The sequence below is a fragment of the Choloepus didactylus genome, chromosome 3 (genome assembly GCF_015220235.1).
Source record: "Choloepus didactylus isolate mChoDid1 chromosome 3, mChoDid1.pri, whole genome shotgun sequence".
Lineage (NCBI taxonomy): Eukaryota > Metazoa > Chordata > Mammalia > Pilosa > Megalonychidae > Choloepus > Choloepus didactylus.
Window position 1 is genome coordinate 117,771,055 of NC_051309.1, and position 24,589 is coordinate 117,795,643.

The window sequence follows — 24,589 nt, forward strand, 5'->3', positions numbered from 1 at the left end:
TGTTTCTGATGGGAAATTGAGAGGTAGTCTTTTCGTGTGTCCCTTGAATGTGATGGGTCACTTTTCTCTTGCTGCTTTCAGAATTCTCTCTTTGCCTTTGGCATTTGATGTTTTGATTAGTATGTGTCTTGGAGTAGGTCTGTTAGGATTTATACTGTTTGGAGAATGCTGTGCTTCTTAGACATGCACCTTTGTGTCTTTCCTAAGAATTGGGACATTTCTGGCCATTATTTCTTCAAATATTCTTTCTGCCTCCTTTCCCCTCTCTTCTTATTATGGAATACCAATGATTTGTGCTCTTCATGATGCCCTTCAATTCCCTGAGACCCTGCTCCCTTTTTTCCATTCTTTTCTCTGCCTGTTCTTTTGTCTAGAGGATTTTGGATGTCCTATCCTTCAGATCACTGATCTTTTCTCCTGCCGTTTCAAACCTGCTGTCACATGCCTCTTGTGTATTCTTTTATCTTTTCTTTTGTGCCTTTCATTCCCATAAATTTTGTGGGGTTTTTTTTTTGCATTCTTCTGAATTATTCTTTATGCTTATCCATTGTCTTCTTAATATCCTTTATCTCTTTTGCCTTTTTTCCCCTTTATCTCCTTAAATCAAATTTAGATTTGTTTGAACATCACTGAATAGTTGTTTGAAATCCTGTTATCTCATCTGAAGTTCTAGTTTGTTCCTTTGACTAGATCATATCTTCCTCTTTCTTTGAATGGCTTGTAATTGTTTTCTGGTGTCTAGACATCTCATTTTCTTAGTGAGCTTACTCTGGAGGTCAGTTTCTTTCACTTGCCTATGGTTTTCTTGTTGATTGCTTTGTGCTAAAGCTTTTCTTTGATACTTGGTTCAACTTGTTTTAAACCTTTAGAGGAGCTTGTGTGTAGCTGATCAGAATTTTTTTCAGCTCTTATTCATCTGATTCTTGCCCTGGATAGATAATACATTTTTTTTGAGATTGCATTATTTGTGCAATTGTTCCACACCCCAGTAGAAAGCTTTCTTTTCCCTGTTCGTCCTCTAGGAATGTTGAACTGTTCTGTTTGTTTTTTTTTTTTTTTTAAACATTAATAAACATTAACTTTTATTTGATTTACATTCCTTCAGTAAATTGAGTACCAATTATATGGCAGATACATAACTACATAACTAAGTTATTTTCCAAAACAAAATAGATTATGCTTCTTTGGAACAGAGAAATATATATGGACATTGATATTTTTCATGTTTATAAAAAAGTTGTTACATAATTTTAATTTATAGAAATAGTTATATGACACCAAGTAATTACACAATGAATGTCTTTATTTTCAGCAATGAGTGGTAAAGGAGCAACACACCAAGAACCATGCAAAGTGCCTTGGAAACCAACAGAAAAATAGATTCCCTTGTGAACAAGAGATTTATTTTTGCAGACACTTCCATAATTCCTTTGAGTTTTGTATGTTGTTGGCAGTTTGCAAATATGTCTGTACATTAGTATACCTTACAGTAATACCACTCTTTGTTTTAGAAAAAGATAACACTCCACATTTAATGTATAGTTCCACAAATGATACTTTTTCCTGGCCAGTTGAAATTGCAGAGAATATTTCTTTAGAAACATAAGCAGAACCTGGAACTATATTTTCATATAGTGTATACTATGATTTGGCATTTTTAAAATTAAATTTCCAGAGTATTATTTGAAACTGCATGAATGAAAAAGAAAACATCAGTCATATTTTGGAGACAGCAGAGTGTAAATCTGTGAACAACCGTGTCAAGGCTAATTTCAATTGTTCTTTGTATAATAAATGTAAATTAGTATTCCAGCTATTGTGCAATATGTAAATACTGTAAATAAACCCAATAACTAAAGTGTTTATTATAATGAATTGTCTTCAAGGTGATTCTTTACTTCCTCTCTAATAAGTTAATTACTGGGAATCCCTGTTCTACAAATCAATTCAAATTATTACACCAACAGAATGCTACAGAATATATAAAGCATAAATAAATAGAACTTAAAAGGCTAAAAATCCCTGTAAGGGACAATTAAATTCCTTGTTTTTTTTTTAACAGTAGAGGCCATTACAGATCAGTGACAGGATTTCTTAAGCAAGACCCCAATAGGACCTGATCTAGTAGCAAATATTCAAATAAGCTTGCATCCCTGAATTTCCCATGATTTTGTAATTATGAAAACACAAACTGAGACCATAAAATTTCTAAATAGTCCCAGATTTTTACATGTAGATATATTTTTAAATTCATCTGACTGGATCCAATTTTAAAAGGTTAACTTGAATTCAGCAGAACAATGAGTTTCTGTGTTCCTATGATCTTATAAACAGATGAAACTGGATATAACTTAACATTAATGTATGACAATTAGTTTGAATATCAGTATTTAAAAATAGCTATGTAAAAACTAAACAAATATATGATTTTATCTATAAACATAAATGCACAGAAAAAAGTAAGAAATTTCTTTGGGATTCATTAAGCAATTACTAAAATGATAGGGCAGGGTGTAACTTTTGAAGCATCCTTAATTCTTTCTAATTGCAGTTAATTACTTGACATTTTCTTCTGAATCTTTACATTTTAGGGGTACAATGATCAAATTCAGATTTTTGTCATCTCCTAGGAATAGTTTTTTAGAGTAAGACTGTCATCAAGTAATTCCATTAGGTCACTGAAATTACTATGGAGCTAGAAAAATGGTTACCAAGTCTTTCAGTAATCACATTACTGTGGTCCTTTTTGTCTTCTCATACTTTTCTTGGTGGAGTGGCAGGAAAGATAACTCTCATAATAAAGGACAAATAAAACATCAGGCACAAGTGAGTTTTAAGATACAAGTGTTCCATACATACCAAATGAGACCCAGGAGAAATAAATGCCCTAACCAAAGTTTCACATCATTTATTCTTTTAAAACTCTTAATATTCTTTTAGCCTTTGGATGAATATTGTTTTTTAAGTTTTCTTAGGATTTCAGATCACTATGAATGCAGAAGTTTAGCAAATTAATATGATCAATTACCTAACTGTGCTATGCGGGGGCATAATTTGGGAGGTACCATATGTAAGTTGGAAGAGAGAGAAGCTGGAATCAAACAACGGAACTATCATGCTCCACTAACGGATAATAGGCAAGTACAAAGAATATAGCACATTCTGGTTTCAGTGATCTCTAACTTCTTTCACAAGTTAGACATTATTATATGTGGAAGCAATGTGCTCATTTTCATCATTTTACTTCCTAACATCAAAGATAAATATGCTTATGTAACATAACACATCAATTGAAAGGGAAAATACAGGCATTGACTTTTAATGCTTCTTCATTTGTCAATAAAAAGGCAGGTAGACATATACTTATATTTTTATACTCCCCAGTTTATTTTGAAAACTACCTTCTCTGATATATATATATATCTCCAAATGAATTTGAAATTACAGTTATCTCAAAGTACACAGAAATTACCTATATTCTCCTATAAATGAAACAGTGATAAAAGAACACTTAACACATTATTTAAGGGCTTCGACATAACAGAAATCTCTTTTTCCAGCTTTTTAAACTATTTTTCCCATCTAACCCAATATGTAATATTTGACATTTGGGTTATATGTGCATATAAAACAGACACATTTGTCAAGTGAGCATAAGAGGAAACAGCATACAGTGTCCTTTCTGGATATAAATTTTCAGAGGCAAGGTGGTCCAAATGGGAGTGAAAAAGATTTCCTCATGAAATAAACTAGATAAAAATTAAGAATAATGCTAAAGATTTATTCCATACCATAAATCATTTTTCTTTCCTATCCTTCTAACATTCAAGTGTGCACTCTGGGCATGTGTGAGTCAAAATACTTCCAATCAAGATTATGAAGCCCTATGATTAGGAATTTCTAATTCAGTAAGACGCCCTGGGGTAAAAAAGAGAGGTAGTGTAGGTGAATAGAGGACATCTGTCCATCAAGTTATACATATCTACTTAATAAAGAGGTAAATTATTTAAAAGTCTCATAGGGCTCAGATATTGACTTGGGCCTGAAAGTGATGTTTTAATTACTTATTAAGCATATTAGAAAGATAGCCATCACTGGATTAGTACCTTAAGGTTAAACACTGGAAAGAAATGATTGTTATAAAACACACACAGAACATAGTATTTTGTGGTTCTACTGTTCTGCTTGTTCCACTCTTTTTGTAATTGGGGCAAGATAAGTGGTCCAACTTATTTAAGAACATTTAATGTACCCCATAAACTGTCTGAATCAAAGATTTTTATTAATTCTTCTGCCAAACACAACATTGATTTCCATCTACAATTATTTTTTAAGATAAAAAAACAATAAGTCAACTGAAAAAAAAAGTTGTGGCCATGAGCTATGAAGCACTACACTTTTAACACACTGATTGACTGAAAAACCTAGAACATCACTGTTTAAGATGTGAATCATTGTTGGCCTTCAGCAATGAATGGATGCAGCTTTACTGTGACTTCTCCAAAAATGCTTTGCAGCACCTAACGCACTGCTGGTAAACAGTCTCAAAGTCGGAGTCATTCCCATAATAGGGATCCTCAATAATAAATTGTTTTTGTGGATCATAGCTCCCAAGTAGTTCAATTTTTGCTTTGCGGTTTTTAACTGCACTACCTTTTCTATTCAGATCTCTGGAGAATTACTGATATTCTCACAAGCACTGAGGACTACCAATTAGATGGCTGAGTCCTCAATCTTGGGGATTCCCTTATGAAGCTTGTTTCTCAGATTGCTTTCATCCATACACAGTATATAATCAAATGTGGCAAAGTCTTCTTTGGTAACCTGTCTTGCTTTATGGGCTGTATTACTGCCATGATTTCTTAGGCAGCTTACAGCTCTTGGATCTGGTGACTGGCCCACATTCCAGTCAGAAACGGCACCACTGTCAATGATCCAATTATCTGAAATATTTTGATCAGTTACAAGTTTTCTGAAAACTGCTTCTGCAATGGGTGATCGACAAATGTTACCCAAACATACAAACAGCACGGACTTGGGCGGCTGCGCTGCCATCTTCTCTGAAGCAAAGAGCGGCAGAGAGGCTGTTCTGTTTAGTTTTGATTTGCCTCTATAGGTTTTTAACCCTCCTTTCATTATCACTACCTGCTTTTTCCTGGAGGGCTAATTTTGGGAGGAGGGTCACCCTGGAGAGGACCTTCCAAAGTCAGTTTTTTCCATTCAGAACAGGCCCAGGGACCCATTATGGCATTGTAGATAAGTTCTGAAGTGTCCCAGGGAGGAGATCCGGAAGGATGTCAGTCTTCTCTGTAACGTCTCCCCGATTCTGTGCTTTTCTGGCTTGCCAAGCAGATAGTACACCTCTGCCTCCTATTCTCCGCAGTCCTAAAATGATGCTTTGCCTTTAATTCTCAACCAGCTCTTCTCCTGCCAGGGACTTGGTTGAGATAAAGGCTGCCATCAACTTTTGGCTGGAGTGGGTTGAATCTGTTGCTCAGATCCCAGGCTCTGGGATCTGAATTCTCTAAACAACAGCTGCAAACTGTACTGGGCTGAGCCCCCCCCCCCCCTTTTCTTTTTGGAAAAGCCACTGTTCAGCAACCTGGCCCCTGCCTCCCCAAGAAGTTACTGTGTCTCTCAATCAGCCCCACTTCTGCCCTTGCCAATGGTGGGGTTGAAATGGAGGCTGCCAGCAGTTTTCTGTCCTGGGCAGGTTGTATCTGTAGCAGTTATGGGAGCTGGAATTGAACACTCCTAAATTGCTAATCAAAAGCTGTAGGCAGTGCCCAGGCTTGCCCTCCTCCCCTTTTTTCTTGGGGAAGAGCTGCCCTTCAGATCTCTGGCCCTTCTGCCCTGAGAAGTTACTGTGTCTCTCAATCAGCCCCACTTCCACCCCTCCCAGGGGTAGGGTTGAAATGGAGGCTGCCAGCTTCTGTCTGTCCTAGGCGGGTTGAATCTGTAGCTGTTCTGGGAGCTGGAATCCAGCACTCCAGTTTGCTTGTCAAAAGCTGCAATTGGTGTCCAGCCATGTCCCCCCACCCCTATTCCAGGGAGAAAGGACTATTTGCAGCCAGGGAGTGGCATCCAAGGCAACCTGCTGCCCCAGAGGGGGATGGGCACTGGCCTCTGCAGGATGGAGAGATGTAATCACAGATTTCACCTCGGTGTTTCAGTCTCTTCCTGTTGGTCTTCCCTGCATCATGTACAGTGTTGTTCTTGTCTCTGGAACTCCCCCAAAGAGTTGTTTCAGACAGTTTCTGGCTGTTTACTAGCTTCCCTGGGGGACAAACCAAGTCCTAGAGCTCTGTATTCCGCCAGCTTGGAAAAACAGTGACTTCATGTTTGGTTTCTCTGTTGTGTTCACGTACTGAGGATTGAGCCACATTGTTGGTAGCTGTTGGCTCACACCAGCGCCACATTCTGTTTCTTCCATTATTTGGCATCCTTTGCATGAAAGATCTACTGTATCTGTAAATCAGTAGAAGACCACAGAAGAAGTGCTACCTCTGCTAGGTCTGGGAGATGTTTCACTAAAAATGAGAGAGTCTCTGTGTTCAGCTATTAAGGATGAATTGGAGCCCTCCAAGCAGTGATGAGGGTGAAGCAACTTCCTGGCAAAGGCATGGAATCGTGACATAGCAGGAAGGAGGTAGAGGTATGGTGTGGCAGGGGAAGAGTACAGACTCAGGCTTACTACACATCAAAGAATTTCTTATTTAGCCATTATTTATCAGAAGACTACCATGCATAAGGGGATACAAAGATGGAATCATTATCTGCCATTAGAGAATTTTAAATCTAAGAGCAGCGATTAGACAAAGACCCAAATAACTAAAGTGTATAGTTCTGCAATAAAAGCAGGAAAAATCTGACTCTCTGAGGTTTCAAAACAGATAAAGATTATGTTCATTTTGACAATAAGGCTTCATGGAGAGGATGGCATTTGAAATGAGCCTTGAAGAATGAATAGAGTTTCTTTGGTCAGTGTTTAGAGGTAGGGGTTAAGAAAAAGTATTTCCCTGGAAATTGTGACTCCACATGGTACCATTAATAAAGTTCAAGGAGAACTGGTTTTAGGGACAAGGTGATTCCTATAGCTTAGGACAGAATATGTTGGTTTCAAGTACAGTTGAATTTGGGGGAATGATTAAGATTCTGGAAGGAAAATATATAGAGACAGAAGAAAAGAGTATTGAAAGCAGAACTTTGAAGGATACCTCTGTATGGAAGCAGAGAACATCAAGAAAGTCAGTTAATATACCTAAAAAGGAACAGAGGAATAAGAAATTGAAGACAGAGTTTCAAAAAGGAACCCCTGGTTGGCAGCGTGCAGAGCTGTGGAGAAGTAGATGAAGCCCAATAACAGGCTTTAGCTTTAGCAATTAGAAGATCATTGCTAACTTATCTGTCATTTTATACAGGAGTGGTGGTGGAAGAGGAAGCTGCATCACATTGCTAGGGTTAAGGAATTGAGTGGCTTGGGAGCAAGTGGAAGCACTAAGTGTTACGAATAGAGTAGTAGATGACAAGTATTGAGCACTGTTTCTGTGGTCTAAGCACTTTAAAGACATCTTGTTTAAGCCTCACAACAGTGCTATGGGATGGAAACTGTTGTTATCCCTTACTACAGATAAGGAAACTGAGACAGAGGCTACGTAACTTGCCCAAAGTTACACAATACATGGCTTAAGCCAGGGTTTGAACCTAGGATGTCTGGCTCCAGAATCTGTGCTTCGCATAGTACTATGTCACTAAGAAGGTGACATGAAGGCAGCATCAGTTGTTAAGAGTTTTTTTTTCCCTCCTCCTTTTTTTTTTCTTTTTTTGTGTTCTTTCTTTTTATTTTCCACATTCATGACAAATATTTCTTGTTTGTCTTTGTTTAATAAAGTGAGGAAATACTGAGCCAAGCTCTAGAAAAAGATAGAAATCCAGAAATATGAACCAGTATTCAGGGTTGCTTATGCTGTGTATTTGTTTAGTTAAAAAAGAAGCAGAGAGACTGACCATTTCATTTGACAACATCAAGGCCTTATTTACAGAGGTGAAAGTGCAAGGTCAACAAGAGCAAAATTTGGTAATCTATCCACTGCTTTTTGTTGGGACCCTGATAGACTGCTCTCTGGGTATATAAAACAAAATTAAAATAGCCTTTTCACAGCATGACAAACGTAAATCAAAAGTAGTCCCCAAAACCCCAGAGAATACCCTCGTCCCCATCCGAGACTCCACAAAAATCTCACTCATCAAGTCTATCCTTCAGAAACTCAGATCCTCCAGTGTTCTCATGCCTGACAAGTTCCAAAACCCAGAGGCAACAGCTTCCTCAAGAATGCGTCCCCCCTCCCCATGATGTCAACAGCCCCCCTCAACATGGACAAGTCAGGGTGGTTACTGCCTAGACATCCCCAAAGATCAGGAAAGCAATCAAGCTAGAGGAAGGGGTTGCAACAGATAAGATAGAATCCAACAAAGGACCGTGAACACTGAATCATTACGCAGTTTTTTTTGTCTTAGTTGCCTTCCTTCTTTTTAAAAGCAGGGAGATTCCAGTCTGTTTGTAAAAATGGAAGGAGACAGAAAGGAAAATCTGAAAATAAAAACTGGAAGGGCAACACAAGTCCTGAGATCAGAAGGTGTAAGAGCAAAAGCTTGATATTGCAGAAGAAGGAAGAGTGCCTAGGATAAAAAAAAATAAAGCTATTGTGATGTGCTAGGCACTGTTCTAGGTCTTTAACCTGTATTAATTTATTTAATCCTCCTGGCAACCCTATTGCTCCCTTTTTATAGGTAAGGCTATAGCCTGCAGAGGTGAAGGAAGGTTTCCTACCTCACAGTCGGCAGAACTGGCTTGTCCAGCTCAGTACTTTCTCAGGCTGTACCCCCGCAGACTCAGCCACGCCTTTTGCCTTTTGGGCTCTAAAGCAGGGGTCAAGAACAGCACACGAGCTTCTGGAAGCAGAGAGCCCTAGCTTCAAATCCTAGTCACATCTCAGACTTTCAGTTTGCTTATTGTTACAATGAGAATAATACCCCTCCCCCAAAGGCTATTATGAGACTCAAATGAGATACTTTATGTAGAGTGAAAGCTCTCTGGAGCAAGGGTTTGTTTTGTTCACCACTTTATCCAGGACCTGCAACAGGCACAATGCAGGTGTTAGTCAATAGTAGGTGTTTTGGTTTCCTAGGCTGTTTAAGCAAATACCATACAATGTTAAACAATAGGAATTTATTTATGGTTTTTAGGCCAGGAAAATGTCCAAATCAAGGCATCATCAAGCCAGTGCTTTCTGCATAAGCATATTCCATACAATAGGTTGGTTTAAACAATAGAAATTTATTTGCTTATGGTTTTGAGGCTGGGAAAATGTCCACATTAAGGAGATGCTTTCTTCCCAAAGACCAGCTGCCAGTGATCGTTGGTTCCTCTGCCATGTGGCAAGGCACATGGTGGTGTCTGCTGGTTCTTCCCTTCTCTTCCGGGTTTTACTGATTTCAGTGTCTTGCTTCTGTCTATAAAGGACTCCAGTAATAGGATTAAGACCCATCCTGATTGAGGTGGGTCACACCTTAACTGAAGTAGTCTCATCAAAAGAACCTGCTCAATTTGGGTTTACACCCACAGGAATGGATTAGATTTACGAACATGTTTTTCTGCTGTACATACAGATTCAAACCATCACAGTAGGTAATATTCAATGAGGGAACGAACGCACAAAGTACACAGCATGGTGCTTTAAATGGCAGTTTCCACCCATCCCTAGGAGACAGGTACTAGGGGTTGGGGATCAAAAGACCTTACCTGAGAAGCCAAGTTCTTTGTGACCTTTGACCGTTTGATGGAAAGCATTTTATAATAACCCTTGCTTTATTTTTTTATTTTTTATTATTATTAATTTTTTTTTTGCCCCCAAACTGATAAACAGGCTTCCTCACTGTCCAAAGGGTATTTGTAAACCCCAGTAAGTTTGCTTTCAGGAGAAACATAGAATTTCTTACTTTTGTTCTTAGCTTCATTCCGTGTTCATGGATTAGAAAAGTAAATATTGTTAAGATATCAGTTTTACCCTAAGCAGTTTATAGATTCAACTCAATCTCAATCAAAATTCCGAGAGCCACTCTCTGTAGAGCTGGCTGGCTGGTGGCTATGACAGCTGCGTCTCCTCACCCTCCTGGGTCACTGCTGTCGCCATGCCTGGAGTTTTGCTTCTCGGGGGTGAGACCCCCAGTTTCGAGGCCAGTACCACCATGGGGCATTCTCTTCTCTCTCCCTTGGTCTTTACCCCAGTGTGCACTAGGGATCTTGGCAGAGCTGCAAAGCTGGCAGCAGAATTTGCCAAGAGGAATGTTAAGTTTGCCCTTTCAATAGATAGTGTTGAGGCCCATCTTTCCTGGAGCAAGGACATCAGTGCATACAATGGTGATGCGCTCGTAGAAACATTACCTTTTCCCATCATTGATGATAGGAGTTGGGACCTTGCCATCTTGTTCAGAATGCTGGGCCCAGTAGAGAAGGACAGACAGGGCATGCCTGTGACAGCTCATGTGGTGTTTATTTTTGGTCCTGATAGGAAACTGAAGCTGTCTATCCTCTATCCAGCTGCCACTGGAAGGAACTTTGATGAGATTCTCAGAGTAGTTTCTCTCTAGCTTATGGCAGAAAAGAAGGTTTCTACCCCTATTGGTTGGAAGGATGGAGACAGTGTGATGGTCCTTCCAACCATCCTGGAAGAGGAAGCCAGAAAACTTCCCTTAAGGGCTCTTCACCAAAGAGCTCCCACCTGGCAAGAAGTATCTGCTACACTCCCCAGCCTTAAGTCTCTCCAGGAAGTTGGTGCTGGAGCTGCTTGCTCCATCAGTGAGCCATCTATCTGCTAATGCTGTTTTCCTGCAGCAATTCCATAAAAACATCCTAGTGTGATCACAGCCGGGGTCCTTAGGTTACTGTACTACAGGCTTGTTAAATGAAAATGGCACTAAAAATTTCTTGGGGTTCTTTATTCTGTGTCTTCACCAGCTTTCTGTTCTGTTCATTTATCTCAGCACTCTGATGGTTCTCTCTGAAATATATTCTTTATTTGGGACTGGAATATCATTTCGGGGTTTGTGATCAACAAGTATTAAGTATCATTGATGGTTGAGAAAAAGCTTGTTTTGCTCCATCATAGAATAGCTCAGCTTTTTAGCTGTCCTAATCAAATCCTCTCTTCTGTTAGCCATTTTGGAGAGCAACAGAACTTGAGATTCAACTTTCTCTGTAAATGCCTATGTATATAACTGAAGAACTTAGAGTAACCCGTCTATTCTTCATCATTCAGTGTTTTAACCACAGCTTGTGTGGGATCAATTCTCTACTTTCCAGCTGAAGTGGGAAGAGTGGAAGGAGGGGTTTAAAATATATTTTGCTATAAAGAAAAGAGAATTTTGTAATAAATTTCTATTATAAGGGGGAAGCTACAGAAAAACAGGTGTACCAGAAAGTGGGAACTCATTTGACAAGTGCCGTGTGTCCTTTACACAGGGTATTTCTGGGCATCAGTGTATTCTAAAATGTGATATACATAAAGGAGCTTACCTCGGGAAGAGGGGAGAGGATGATTTTTTAATGTTTTATTATGGAACTGTTCTTGCAGTGGGTGGCTATTTTCTGAATTTTGCTTTTTGGGGGTTAGCGAATCCTTTGCTAAAAGTAGAAAAAAATTCCAAGAGCCTTATTTGCATAAATGGAAAAGAAAATCATCAAATTTATATGGGAGAGTAAGGGACCCCAATAGCTAAAGCCATCTTGAAAAAAGAATGAAGTTGGAGGACTCACACTTCTTGATTTTAAAACTTATTACAAAGCTACAGTAATCAAAACAGCATGCTACTGGTACAAGAAAAGACATACAGACCAGTGGAATCAAATTAATACTTGAGAAATAAACCCTCACATCTATGGGCAAGTGATTTTGACAGGGGTGCCAAGTGCACTCATTTGGGAAAGAATAGTCTCTTCAATTAATGGGGCTGGGAAAACTGGATCTCCATATGCAAAAGAATGAAGGTGGACCCCTACCTCATACCATTTAGAGTAGATGAATAGAATCAAAGAACACTGGACCAGTGGTCTTGTGAATATTTTATTTAGCATCTAATATGTACCACCAGGTGGTTGGCTAGGAGTGGTTTGTTCATTCAACAAATATGCATTGAATGCTCACTGTGGGCCGGGCATTGGGGTTTGCAAAGATGAATTTGCCCTCAAGAAGTTGTCAACCTTTCGACTGCAAAAAATGAACGCAAGGAACTTGAGCATTTATTTGGGTTGTTCTCTGCAGATGGGTGAAGTGAAAATACTGCTATAACATGAATCATTTGAATTCAGGCTGTAATGGTAGTTTATTGCTATGCAGTAAATTCTGACCTGTACCACAGAGCTTCAAAATAAAATGGAAAAATATTCCAACGAGAATTAAAATTTCTCTATTTCACCTGTATTTTCTCCATTCAGACCTTACTATATGTACTTTGGGTTTAAAGAGAATTGTTCTTTCTATCTATGTTTTTGCATTATCCATAGTACAAGATTTCCTGAAGTGGAAAGTGTTTTCTTAAAAACATGAAGATTAAAAAAAAAAAAAAAAAATCCATGGAACTCTATTACTATACAAACAGTGAACCCTAAGTTAAACTATGGACTATATAGTTAGTAGTACAATTATAAACATGTGCCTTTATCAATTGTTAACAAATGTTCTACACCAGTATATAGTGGTATATAGGCATCCTTTATTTATGCATGATTATTCTGTAAACCCACAAATTATCTAATAAAGAAAAAGGAGACTAGCAACAAAACAAAAAAAAACCTTTCACACATAATCGATTGGAAAATAGAATTGTTGCCTTCTTTCTAGACCAGAAATGCAAGTTTGGGCACCTTGAGAGTTCAAAAGTGCAGAAAATGCTTCAGTTATTTGATTGAGGTAGGGAGAAAAATTGAGCTAAAGTTCCCACAAGAATGCAGCCTCTTCAGACTGAAGAGGCGGTGTGGGGCTAAGGGAAGTCTTGCTAAATGGTAATGTGATCAGTTAGCAACATGCTGGGAAAGAACATCTCTTTTTTCCCCTTTCTATTAGATTTGTCCCCTCCTTGCTCCTCCTGTGTCTTCTGGTTGAAATGGGAAAATAAACAAACATTTTATACACTCAGTCACACTGACATGGTCATTTGACATGTACACTTTGCCCCCCTGGAGCGTTGCCTAGAGAGCCTTAATTTAATAGCCGCGTTTTGTCCAGTGTGCATATATGTGTTGTCTCTGGTGTGCTCATTCACGTGCCAGGATTAAGCAGAGTCATGCCCAAATGGGCCCAGTGTCTTCCTCATGTGGGTGGGAGTTTATCTGAGGACTTTGGATGAGAGAGAAGAATCAGCATTTAGGCGGAAAATGCTTTCTTGGTTGAATTTTACTGTTTTCATAAGTGTGCATGTCTCTCTTGGTAGACTTGAATATTTGAGGGTACTTCCTTTCTTGGTTTGGTTCTGCTTATAGCTTCAAAAAATAGTAATCATGAAGACAGCATTATGACTTATCTGCAACACAGCCAGAAATGCCGAGTGACGTATCAAAATCAAGCATGCTTGTGAACAACTTTGAAAGTAGCTACCTAGAAAAAAGACCTGATACCATGTCCCTTGCCTGTCCACCCCACCTAAAGGGTTGATACTGTATTTTTTCAGATGTTGGGCCATTTTGGGTGTTCTCCTTTTATCCAGCCTTCTGAGATCTGCTGGCTGACAGGTTTTTCAGCTAGGCTAAATTTGTGGCAATTTTTATTGTGCCTGACACTCCACATATGGACCTTATAATATTGTTTTTTTTTTAAAAAAATATTTATTTTCATGTTTTCTCAAGTCCCCAAGTAAAAGGGTAGCCCTACCCTGGTTGTATTTCTTTGTCTCTCTTCCGTCAGCCTTGGCGCTGTCTTCTGCCAAATGTACTTGAACTTTTCCTCAGCCTCCTTGAAGGGCAAAAGCCTGAGTGATACTTCTGGAGGTTAAGTGAGGGGTGAGGGAGTGGATTGGGACCTAAGAAGCAGGTGGGAATTGGAGGAATCCTGTTTGGCCTATTCAAGGGGTGATCTAGGTCAGAGGTTAAGAGGATCAAAGTGAAAATGACTTGTGTCATTCCAGAGGGACTGTCAAACAGGAGCCAAAACAAAAATGGAAGGTCTTGAGCCAGCACCTCTGCTTGTCCCAACCCTGCAAACATTGTATCCTGTCAGCCATCACCATCCTCCTTGTCATCTCCTGCTCCCCAGTGTGCCAGTTTCATCATCAGCGCCAACTGGAATTTGAGATTTATTTTCTTTGTTTCTGTGTTGGGAATCCCCAAGACCAACCCCCAGGTTTGGGGATTCACTAGCAGGGCTCACAGGACTCAGCATACAGTTATACTCACAGTTATGATTTATAACAGTGACAGGGTACAAAGCCAAATCAACAAAGAGAAAGGATATATGGGGCAAAGTCTGGTGGAAACCGGGTGCAAGCTTCCAAGGTCCTCTCCCAGTGGAGCCACATAGGATGCACTTAATTTTCGCAGCCATGAGTTGTGACAACATGTATGAAATGTTGTCTCCAGGGAAGCTCATTAGAGACTTGATGCCCAGGGATTTTATTGGGGGGCTATAATCAGGTAGGTACCCTCTGCCTGGCATGTACCCAAATTCTAGGCTCCCGGAAGGAAAGCATGTGTTCAGCATAAAACCACATTGTTTGCACAGTTTAGGGACAGCCAGCTGCCCTTACCAGAGACTGGTGGGAACCCTCTCCAAATCCAAGTTCCCAGACACCAACCAAGGGCCAACCTTGCAAGCAGGCCTTGCAAAGCTAGCAGCCTCAGGTCTGCTGTGTTAACTCTTTGCTGCATAGCTTCTAAATTTACTTCTGCTTCTTTACTTTGATTTCACTGAGTTGCAGATTTGAGTTTGTTTCAAGTGATTTGAGTGGTTGGCAATACTGGCCTTGGCATTTTGGCACTTAGGGAGAATCCTGGGTCTGGGTTGCTGGGTGTTCTGCCTTTGGCACAGTGTTTTCTTTTGATTGTGCTGTGCTGACAGTGCAGGTTTGCTGTTCCCCTCTGTCCTTTTATCAAGGTAAAATCCCTGTTACTCCATTGCCCTACTCTGAATGTCAGGCAGTGTTTCCTTTTCTTGGTTCCCTTTCTACTGCTGTCTGGGGAGGAGCCATGGGAGAGTCTATTAGAAGGTGCAGTTGTAATTAGCTTCCACTTAAAACCTGTCTTACCATTTGAAAATGTGTTCTTTGGAAATACTACTTTGGGATTTGAACCTCTTTGTCTTTGGGGTTTGCTCTTTTATTTTTTGTTTCTTTTCCTCTGGTTTTCTGCTTCTTTGAGTTTTAGTGGACTGGCCTCAGAAATCTCACATTACAGTGGTGGTTTAGGACTGTTTTATTACTTTCTCGTCTCCTTGTTCTTTACTGGGCAGGTTCATTCCAGCTCACCTGTCCCTCTCCTGGGCACTGTTGGTGCCACAAAGGTCTAGGGCAGTGTTACTGCACGGGGCTTCTCAGACCCCAGTCTTAAAGGGCCTGGCTGTTGGGCTGGCCTTGTAGGTTATTTATGTTTGTATTAGGTTACACATGCCTTCTTGTTTCTGGATTGAACGGATTCATTTATAACATCCTGCCTATAAGATTACCTCATTACCTATTTTTAGCCTCACTGCCTATTCCACCGTCCTTGATGAATCTATTGGCAAATTGTGATGAAATGGGGATTTTCTTGTCACTGTGGCTAAATTAAGGTGGCTCCCTGCGAACTTGGGGCAGCTTTATTCAACTTTCTGTGTACCCCAGGATTCCTTCCTCAGCCAAGTTGGGTGTATTGAAGGGAGGGGAAATGCTGTCCTAAATTGGATGAGTGCCAAAGACTTCACTTTTGTGGGAGCCTGTCACAAAATAGCCTTTGGGGACGGGAGTCTTTTTGCTACCATTAGAGCATTTGCGGTTTTACCTGCTGCTGATTTAAGGACTGCAGTGGGGAAGGGCCAGGGAGCCAAGTTGCATGGGATATTCCAGCTCTAATGAAAACGGATGGTGGGATGGGGGGGACACTCCAGGAGTGGGCTCTTGAGCACCTGAAATATGTCTAGTGCGACCGAAGAACTGAATGTTTAGTTTTGCTTAATTTCAGTTAATTTAAAGAGCCACCTGTGGTTGTTGGGTCTCATATTGGATGATGTAGCATTAGAGTCAGTGCAAGGAAGGAGTTAGAGCAGGGGCTCCAGATCTGGACCACCTTGATTCAGAGCCTAGCCCTGCTGCTTAGCAGTGTGTGCCTATGGGGAAGCTTCTTACTTAACCTTAGAAAGTTGTTGGGAGAACTCGTAATCCATATACAGGGTTTACGACAGTGCCCGGCAAAAAGTACGTTGTTTAGTTAATATTGGCTGTTACCATGTTCACTCAGTATTTTGAATCAAACGGTGGAAGAGTTCATGTGGACTATGGAACTCCTGTACCGTTTTCTATTTTTTTATTTTTTAGAAGTGTTTTGTTTTCCTTTGAAATAAAACAAAACAAAACTCTTCTTCTTTTTGCTCTAGGTCGCTGCAGCAACTGGCCACACAGTAGTGTTGGTGGATCAGACGGAGGACATCCTGGCAAAATCCAAAAAAGGAATTGAGGAAAGCCTTAGGAAAGTGGCCAAGAAGAAGTTTGCAGAAGATCCCAAGGTAATTTCTTGTTATCAGTGTCCTCAAGACCAGTCCTCTGACCTCTTCACATTTGTGAGGGGGTTCTGATATTTGCTTGCCTTTTTAATTTTGATTGGTTTGTATAAAACTCATTTCCCTGCAACTGTGGACCTATAATTTAACTAAATGCTAAATGTTCAGGGGGTCTAATTAGACAAGAGTTGAGAAGTAAATAAACATATCATTGGGTGGGAGTTGAGGCTGAGGAGAAAATTTCTGTCCACTGAGAACTTGGGGTTGAAGAATACCTATTTTGTTATAAAGATCTAAGAGGGCAATACAGGAAGATAATTTTTGTATTTGCAAGTTAAAAAGAATGATATAGTAAACATTCTATTTAGATAGAAAGTTTTGATTGCTTAGATAGTTTCTTATGCCCATTTGTTATATGCTATGGAAGAAAACACAGATGAATCTTCCTCATTTTCCAGAGGAAGAGGCACAAGAACTTGAGAAACTCTTAGAAGGTTGGTAACTGGTTTACTCACTGTTGCTCACTGAATCTTGTTGCTTTTCCATGGCACTTTCACTTAGGACTTTGCAATTAAGTAGAAATACAGAAAAAAATCACCCAAGTGAATTTTTATATACTTTGTTAAATTTGTTTTTTATTTCCTTGAGGCTTGGATGAAATTTCTCTCTCAGTGTGCAGGCAGTGTGCAAATAGATTGTGGTTTTTTTTACCTTTTTTTTTTTTTTTTGCCTAGGGTATCCATGGTTTAGACCCTCTCCCTGAAGAAATCCAACCACTAAAAATTACAGGCAGATTAAGATCACCCTCCCCTGTTTCCCGTATTCCTAGTCTATAGGGGCCCCTGTTCAGGGATTGTTGTGCGGAGGTTCCAGACAGGTGGGATTTTAAGAGCCCTGGGCTGAAGGTTGGAGTTGTGGAGTGAGTCTGAGCTGAGATATCCTGCAGGTTTCACCTGTTTACTCTGCAAACATGTGCCAATTGTCAACTGTGGACAGAGGCTGTGGGCCTCTGGAAGGACGCACCGCAGGCGTCATGGGAACCATGAGAGCAGCTGTAGCACACCAATACAGGCGCTGCAAATTGACGGTCTTGTAATGGGACCAGAGTTGGCCAAGGACTTGAAGGGTCATGGTTAAGCCAGGGTGGCGATAGCCAGGGGTTGGGACTGTTCATAGGCAGATGCTTGCCTGGTGTCTAGAAGTATATTGAGATGCCATTGCCCCTAAGCAGAAACGTTGGGAGTTTTATTTCTCAGAATTTCAGGAAGCATAATGGTTGTGTCTGGGGTGTGTTCGTCTATCCTACCCTCCTCTTTTCTTCTGCCTTAGCAGCAGATTGCACGCCACTTTCAGGTAAGACCGATGACTGTTCTCTTTCTTCTCACTGCTTTAGGCTGGTGATGAATTTGTCCAGAAAACCCTGAACAGCATTTCGACCAGCACAGACGCAGCGTCAGTCGTCCACAGCACGGACCTGGTGGTGGAGGCCATCGTAGAGAATCTGACGGCGAAGAATGAGCTCTTCAAGAGGCTGGACAAATTTGCTGCTGAGTACGTGACCCCTGCATGCTCTTGTTGGGTTCTGAGGTCTCCCTACCCAGGGCTCAGGCTTTTCTCCTCATTTATCGCCTCCTGCCAGTAAGAGGTCTTGAAACGCTAAGTCCACCTCTCTTTCTACCATCCTGAAGCTGTTTTTAAAAGAACCGGTACTGTCTCCTTTGCTCTGATTTACTCCCTGGGGCATGAGCTGCTCTGATCTGACCCTTGGGAGGAATTTCCTATAGTAAAATGAAGGGGACCATCCAGGGACAAGGTTGTATGTCACTTGCAGTGTCTAAGTCATGGGCCATTCTATGCTGAAGGCTTGGGCATGTCTTTAAATGTCTGCCAGGGAACCTCGGAGCAGCTTTGTGTTTCCGCTTTTTTGAGGTAGAACTGATGGAGTTGCATAATGGAAGGGAATGCCTTTTGGTCTATAAAGTTTCCCCAGGATTCTACTGTTTAGAGTTCTATTTGGGTTAAATCTAACACCACTTGGGACTATTAAAGAAATGTTAAATTCTTATCAGGCTTCCTGGCAAGGGAGCGGGGAGAGGAGAGCCAACCATAGCTAGGTCAGGTACAGAGTGCCTGGCACTCAGGACTCTGTGCAGTGTTAGCAGCATGTGCATGCAGGACGCTGCAGCTCGCCTGAGAATCCTGAGCCTCAGGTGGTGCTTGACTAGTGACTTTGAACCGTTATGACACCTGACTGATGCATTCCTACTGTCCTTGTGGCTAACTTGGCCACATATCACCCTTGGTTGGAACTGAAAGTCAGAATAACATATGACAAAAGTAATTCTCAGGTGGCCACCAGTGAGCAGTGGCTACAGAGACATTTATACACCAGTCTGCTGGAATGTCACACCTCAGAGCCAGAGAGCCCCTGTCCCCCTGACAAAGAGAAGAGACCTTTCTTCCTGTCACCTGTAAATCACTCTGCCGAGATCAGCAGGCTCATGTGCATCTCACTGGCATCTAGGGGCTGCAGTAATATCTGACAAAAGCAGAAGATTCTCTTGGTAGGGAGGTTGGCTCCAACAGCAGGGAGCCCTCTAAGGTAATAGAACACCCAGCCCAGGGAAGGGTGTTTTGTTAGCCAGTTTGGCCTTTCTTCAAGTGTTGGCTCATTTCCCAGTAACCAGTGTTAGGCTTGGCTACCCTCGTGTCCACGTGGGGTAATGGAAGGAGTGTTAGGATGAGAGTTTAAAGGCCTGGGGTTGGTAGCAGCCTCCCACCACTTCACTCTGTGACCTTGGACAAGTTGTGAAGCTTTCTGGGCCTCATTTTGATCATCTATATATAATCTGAGTTGAGGGCTTTGGGATAAATCATTTCCAAGATCTTCCCAGTTTTAACTCTCTAAGAGTTAAGTTTCTCTGTTTGTAAATAGGGTTCATAGTACCTTTTGCCCACATTTCCTGGGTGCTTCTGTGTGTCAGGCACTGTCCTAGGCTCTTTTATCTGAGTGTATATAAGCTACAGAGATGGGGTGTGTGAAAGGGTATAGTCCACAGTAGGCACATCGTAAGTGTGACCTTCAGCCATCCTTTCTGCACTCTGTGTTTACATTTTAGGTCACCTCTGTCATTTAAAGTGTGCTAAGTTGTTTTGTTTTGTTTTAAATTTTATAGAGAGAATTTGCTGCTAAGTTTTAAAGTCAGATCCTATAATGGAAAAAGATATCTTCAAATGGTAAAATTCCATTGGAAGCTCTGATTAAACAATTGCACCCTGGAAAAGAACACTACTTCCCTAGCACCAGTGCAGGAAGTACAAATGTGTAATTACCGGAGGCCCACAGTCGGCCAGAGCTGAGGCCTGGCTCTCCACTTACCACAAAGTGTGGGCTTTCTGTCTGTTGCGGTCCCCATCACTATACCCTCTTGTCTTCTCAATACTGAGGCCTGCAGGGTTTCTTTCTTTTTTTTTTTTTAATGAAGTTTTTATTGAGATATAATCACATAACATACAGTCATTAAAATTGTGCAGTTATTCACAGTATCGTTGTATAGTTGTGCTTTCATCACCATAATCAAACTTTGAACATTTTCATTACTGCAAAAAATAAAATGAAAATTAAAATAAAAAGGAATATCCTAAACATCTCATTCCCCTCTTCCCCTCATTGTTCATTTACTTTTTTTAATACAGTTTAATTGAGATGTATTCACATACCCTACAGTCATCCACAGTGTGCAGTGAATTCACAGCACCATCATACAATTGTGTGTTCATCACCAGAATCAATTTTTGAACCTTTTCCTTACTCCAAATTTAAAATAAACACAAAAAGCACCTCAATCTTTCCATCCTACCCTATTCATCATCTAATTTTTGTCCTCATTTTTCCACTTACCTGTCCATTTACTGGATAAAGGGAGTGCAAACCATAAGGTTTACAGTCACACAGTCACACTATGTAATCTGTATAGTTATACAGTCATCTTCAAGATTCAGGGTCACTGGGTTGCAGTTTGACGGCTTCAGGTATTTCCCTCTACCTATTCTAACACACTAAAGATTAAAAGGTGATATCTGTATAGCACATAGGAATACCCTCCAGAGTGACCTCTAGACTCTGTTTGAAATCTCTCAGCCACTGGAACCCTACTTTGCTTCATCTCTCTGCTCCCTTTTGTTCAAGAAGATCCTCTCAATCCCACAGTGCTGGGTCCAAGCTCATCTCCAGGAATCATTTCCCACACTGCCAGGGGGATTCACACCCCTGGGAGCACGTCCCACATAGAGGGGAGGGCTGTGAGTTCACCTGCCAGGTGGGCTTAGAGAGGGGGCCACATCTGAGCAACAAAGAGGCTCTCTGGGGGGAACTCCTAGGCACAATTATAAGTGGGCTTAGCCTCCCCCTTGCAGCAACTAGTCTCACAAGGGAAAGCCCCAGATCGAGGGCTCGACCCACTAAATTGGCAGTTCTCAGTGTTTGCTGGGAAATCAGCAATAGCCCAGGTGGGGAAGTCCAATACTTACGCATTTCTCCCCAGCTCCTTGGGGTGGGGGGGCACAAATACATTTACACTCTCTGCCTATATCACTCTGAGATGTGTCGGGATTTCACCCCAGCCAGACAACGCACCAAATCCTACTTCCCATTCACTGCTCCCTGCATCTATGGTGTTCAAACAAACTGACTGTACAAGTTAGATCATGTAGTGAGTCACAGAAAATATAGATCCTGCACCAGATAAACATCTCCTCTGGGGAGTTTCTAATGATCATCGTGCTTGTGCTGTCACTTTTCTTTTGGTACATTTAAGAGAAAAGTAATCCTTTTGATATCTGGGGTCTGTCATAAAGGGGAAAAAACAAGATAGTTCAAGAGTGAGGTGTTCCCAGGAAAATGTGAGAAGGTATTTTCTGGTTAGAAGGTAAGGAAGTCTCTTGTGTTTAATATAAAACACACTGGTAGGAGCAGAGCCAGCCGGACCGTGGCAGCCACTGGGACCTGGTGCTTGGGAGAGAGAACGAGGGTAGGCTCCAGGAAGCCTTTCTGTAAGTGGGTTTTAAAGAAGTAAACACTCAGAGTTGAGGAAAAGTGGCCAAGTGGGAGAGGTAGCGGTCTCCAGACATTTCCCCTTCTGATAGACTGTGTTAGATGTGCCCTGGACTGGCTATACCTGGGCCTCAGTGGCACATCACCGGGAATGTGCCCTCCAGTCAGTGCCTTCGTGTCCCCTTTTTTCAGGCAAGTTGACCTTCAAATATCCTATAAAAGGTACCACATTATGGTGTAGTATTAATCTTTGAAACAGCCTTTTCTCCTCCCCCCCCTTTTTAAGCAGTTTTATTGACTTATGTTCACGTATCCTTCAGTCCATCCAAAGTGTGGAATCGGTGGTTCACAGTATCATCGGATAGTTGTGCATTCCCATAGTTGGGAAGTGTGGAGCAGCTGCTAGCATACCCTTGGGCCGAGGCCATCCCTAGCGCCCTTGTAGGCTTTTCACTTCAGAATCCCTCAGAATGCTCAAGAGACTGCTTGTGTCAGCCACACACCTGCCATGTTCTTGGTGGCAGAGGATCTTTTTTATTACCTTCTGTAATGGGAGGGGAGGGGAAGTAGCTTATATTATTTTCTCTGTTGACCAAAAAGCAAATAACTTTGAAACCTAAAGTGCAAAACCTTAAAAATATATATTTTTAAAAAAAGAAAAAACACCCCTCTCTTGCCATTAAATTGGCTAACTTAGAACTAATTTGAGAGAGGTGGGTGTTGCAATGCTTTGAAAGTGAAGCACTTTCCTGAGCTGATGACATGGATGGATCTTCTCTTAAGTAGTTCCCTGAGTCTGGTGGTAGTCATCCATCCATCCATCCATCCATCCATCCATCCATCCATCCATCCATCCATCTGTTACCCTACCCACCTACCTACTAACCACAGTGGTTCTCTCATTTTCTCTCGTCTTTCCAAGTTACTTATTTCTTTTCCCCTCCCTTCCTCCTTTCCTCCCAGCAGACCCCTGAATTCAGGAAGATTGTAGTATTGCCTTTTTGATAGCAGGACTCCCTGAATCTGGTCAGTAAGGGACCACCCCCTTCCTGCATTATGACCAGACCACTATGGTCTTAATTAGCATTTGGCAGCTTTGTATACTTTTATCCACAAGGTGGTGCCATAGGAAAGCCTACAAGACTTGGCCTTTGTTTAAAGATTAGCTTGTTAGCCTTTTGGCAACCCACTTTACTGTTGTCTTAAAAGTTAAATTTGATTTGAGTCCATGTGGATTCCTTTAAATTAATAATTTCATATTTTATGCACATGAGAAAATGGTACTGCTTTTTCAGCAAATTTTGTAAGCAGAAGTCCTTGAACTACATTTATGTATGTACATGTATCTTTTCTTTCCCTGAATTACCTGTTTAACCTAAATATTGTTTGGATGTTGTTGGTTTCTTTCTGTTTTCTCTTTGATTTCTGTCCACTGGAAAAGTAAAGCTTATCACTTGGAGGAGAAGGATCTTAATTCATGTTTACTATCAATGTTTCTTGTTGAGGAGTCAAGTATTTTAAGTGTTTATTTACAGTTTTTATTTATTTGGGTGTTCATGGTACATTCTTCTTTCCATCATTAGTCTTTGGTGACTTAGAGTTTTTATTTTGTAACTGAAGTTTGTTAAGTAGCTTGATCTATGAACTGCTTCCTTTTCTTCTTATAGACTGTGAGAATTATTTAATGCATGTAGACAGGAGAAATTTTGCTCCCTAAATTTAAGGAAAGATTGGCAAAGATTAAATATGCCTTTGGAACAGGTAACTTTTAAATTACTTAATCTAAAATTTCAAAATTTCAATTAAGCTGAGGTCACTTGATTTTCAGCCTCTTGTTTGAAGATGTGTGTTTTCTCTGGACAACAGATCTGGGCAGTAAGCAAGTCCATTCTACCTGAGACTCATCCTGACTGTTTCCAAAGATGGGACTGATTTTGATACCCCACCATTTTTCTCTCCACAGACACACAATCTTTGCCAGCAACACTTCCTCTTTGCAAATCACAAGCATAGCCAATGCAACCACCAGACAAGACCGATTTGCTGGGCTCCATTTCTTCAACCCAGTACCCATAATGAAACTCGTGGAGGTCAGTGGTTGTCTGCTGTGCATGTCTGCTTGCTCTGCTGTCTTCCTCACCTTGCTTTTCTGTGTCACTCTGGCCCTCCCACCAGGGGATTGTATCAGATTGGTTTTGATGGGTGGGTCGAAGGTTATCCTTGTGCATGTGTTTTTCTTGCTCTGTAGTCTGTCCTTTCAGAGCCAAAGGAAAGAAGAACACCCAGTATATAGGAAGGCACCTGTTTTTGTTTCTTCTGCAGCCCTGTGTTTCGCCCAGTGATGTCCAGGAGGGCTGTTAACTTTGTGGAATGTTTACTTATTTGTGCCAGGCCTGCTGAGAGAGGCATCCGACTGGGAATACAGAGCTAAAGACCACTTGCTGGATGAGCCCACAGGGGGAGAACCACTCAGCTTTGTATTCTCCCTGAGGGTCACTTTGTTCCAGGCTGTGAATGGAATTCCTATTAGGTCTGGCTTTACATAGGAGCGACTCTTCTGCCCCGTCCTCCATTCCTGCCTGGGGTGATTCTGGCCCCACAAAACCATGCCTTCATGCTGTCCCCACATCAGGCACATCTCCTGGCTGTTGTGATCAGAGCTATCAAAAGCAGCTCCCAATAGCCTTGAACCTCCCCGCCTGACCAAGAGGTGGAGGGCTGCATCTGTTTGATTGCTTGGAGACCAGGGTGGGAGGGATATGGAGTCACAATAGACAGTTTGCAGCTGAAATGTGTC

General features: G+C 41.1%; 2 protein-coding genes and 1 pseudogene across 3 annotated transcripts in view; 2 read left to right on the forward strand and 1 right to left on the reverse strand.

Annotated features, from left to right (window-relative positions):
• The window catches only part of HADH (hydroxyacyl-CoA dehydrogenase), a 70,143-nt gene that overhangs the window by 25,047 nt on the left and 20,507 nt on the right, over positions 1-24,589 (forward strand). For both annotated transcript variants that reach the window (XM_037830427.1, XM_037830426.1), the window contains exons 2-4: positions 16,617-16,745; positions 18,133-18,290; positions 23,756-23,882. In XM_037830427.1, coding sequence (XP_037686355.1) covers positions 16,617-16,745; positions 18,133-18,290; positions 23,756-23,882 — 414 coding nt within the window. The remainder of the gene's footprint in view (positions 1-16,616; positions 16,746-18,132; positions 18,291-23,755; positions 23,883-24,589) is intronic.
• Positions 4,487-5,055, reverse strand: LOC119529750 (low molecular weight phosphotyrosine protein phosphatase-like). Its single transcript, XM_037830428.1, has 2 exons — positions 4,757-5,055; positions 4,487-4,670 (listed from the first exon to the last, which is right to left on the reverse strand). The coding sequence occupies exons 1-2, from the start codon at positions 5,053-5,055 to the stop codon at positions 4,487-4,489; spliced, it is 483 nt and encodes a 160-aa protein (XP_037686356.1).
• LOC119529073 lies at positions 10,041-10,921 on the forward strand (annotated as a pseudogene).

Excerpts from the sequence above, each read along its gene's own strand:
- LOC119529750 (XM_037830428.1), bottom strand. The coding sequence starts at position 5,055 with ATGGCAGCGCAGCCGCCCAAGTCCGTGCTGTTTGTATGTTTGGGTAAC. Across the intron at positions 4,671-4,756 it reads GAAAGCAATCTGAGAAACAA|AGATCTGAATAGAAAAGGTA; the intron begins GCTTCATAAGGG and ends GTAATTCTCCAG.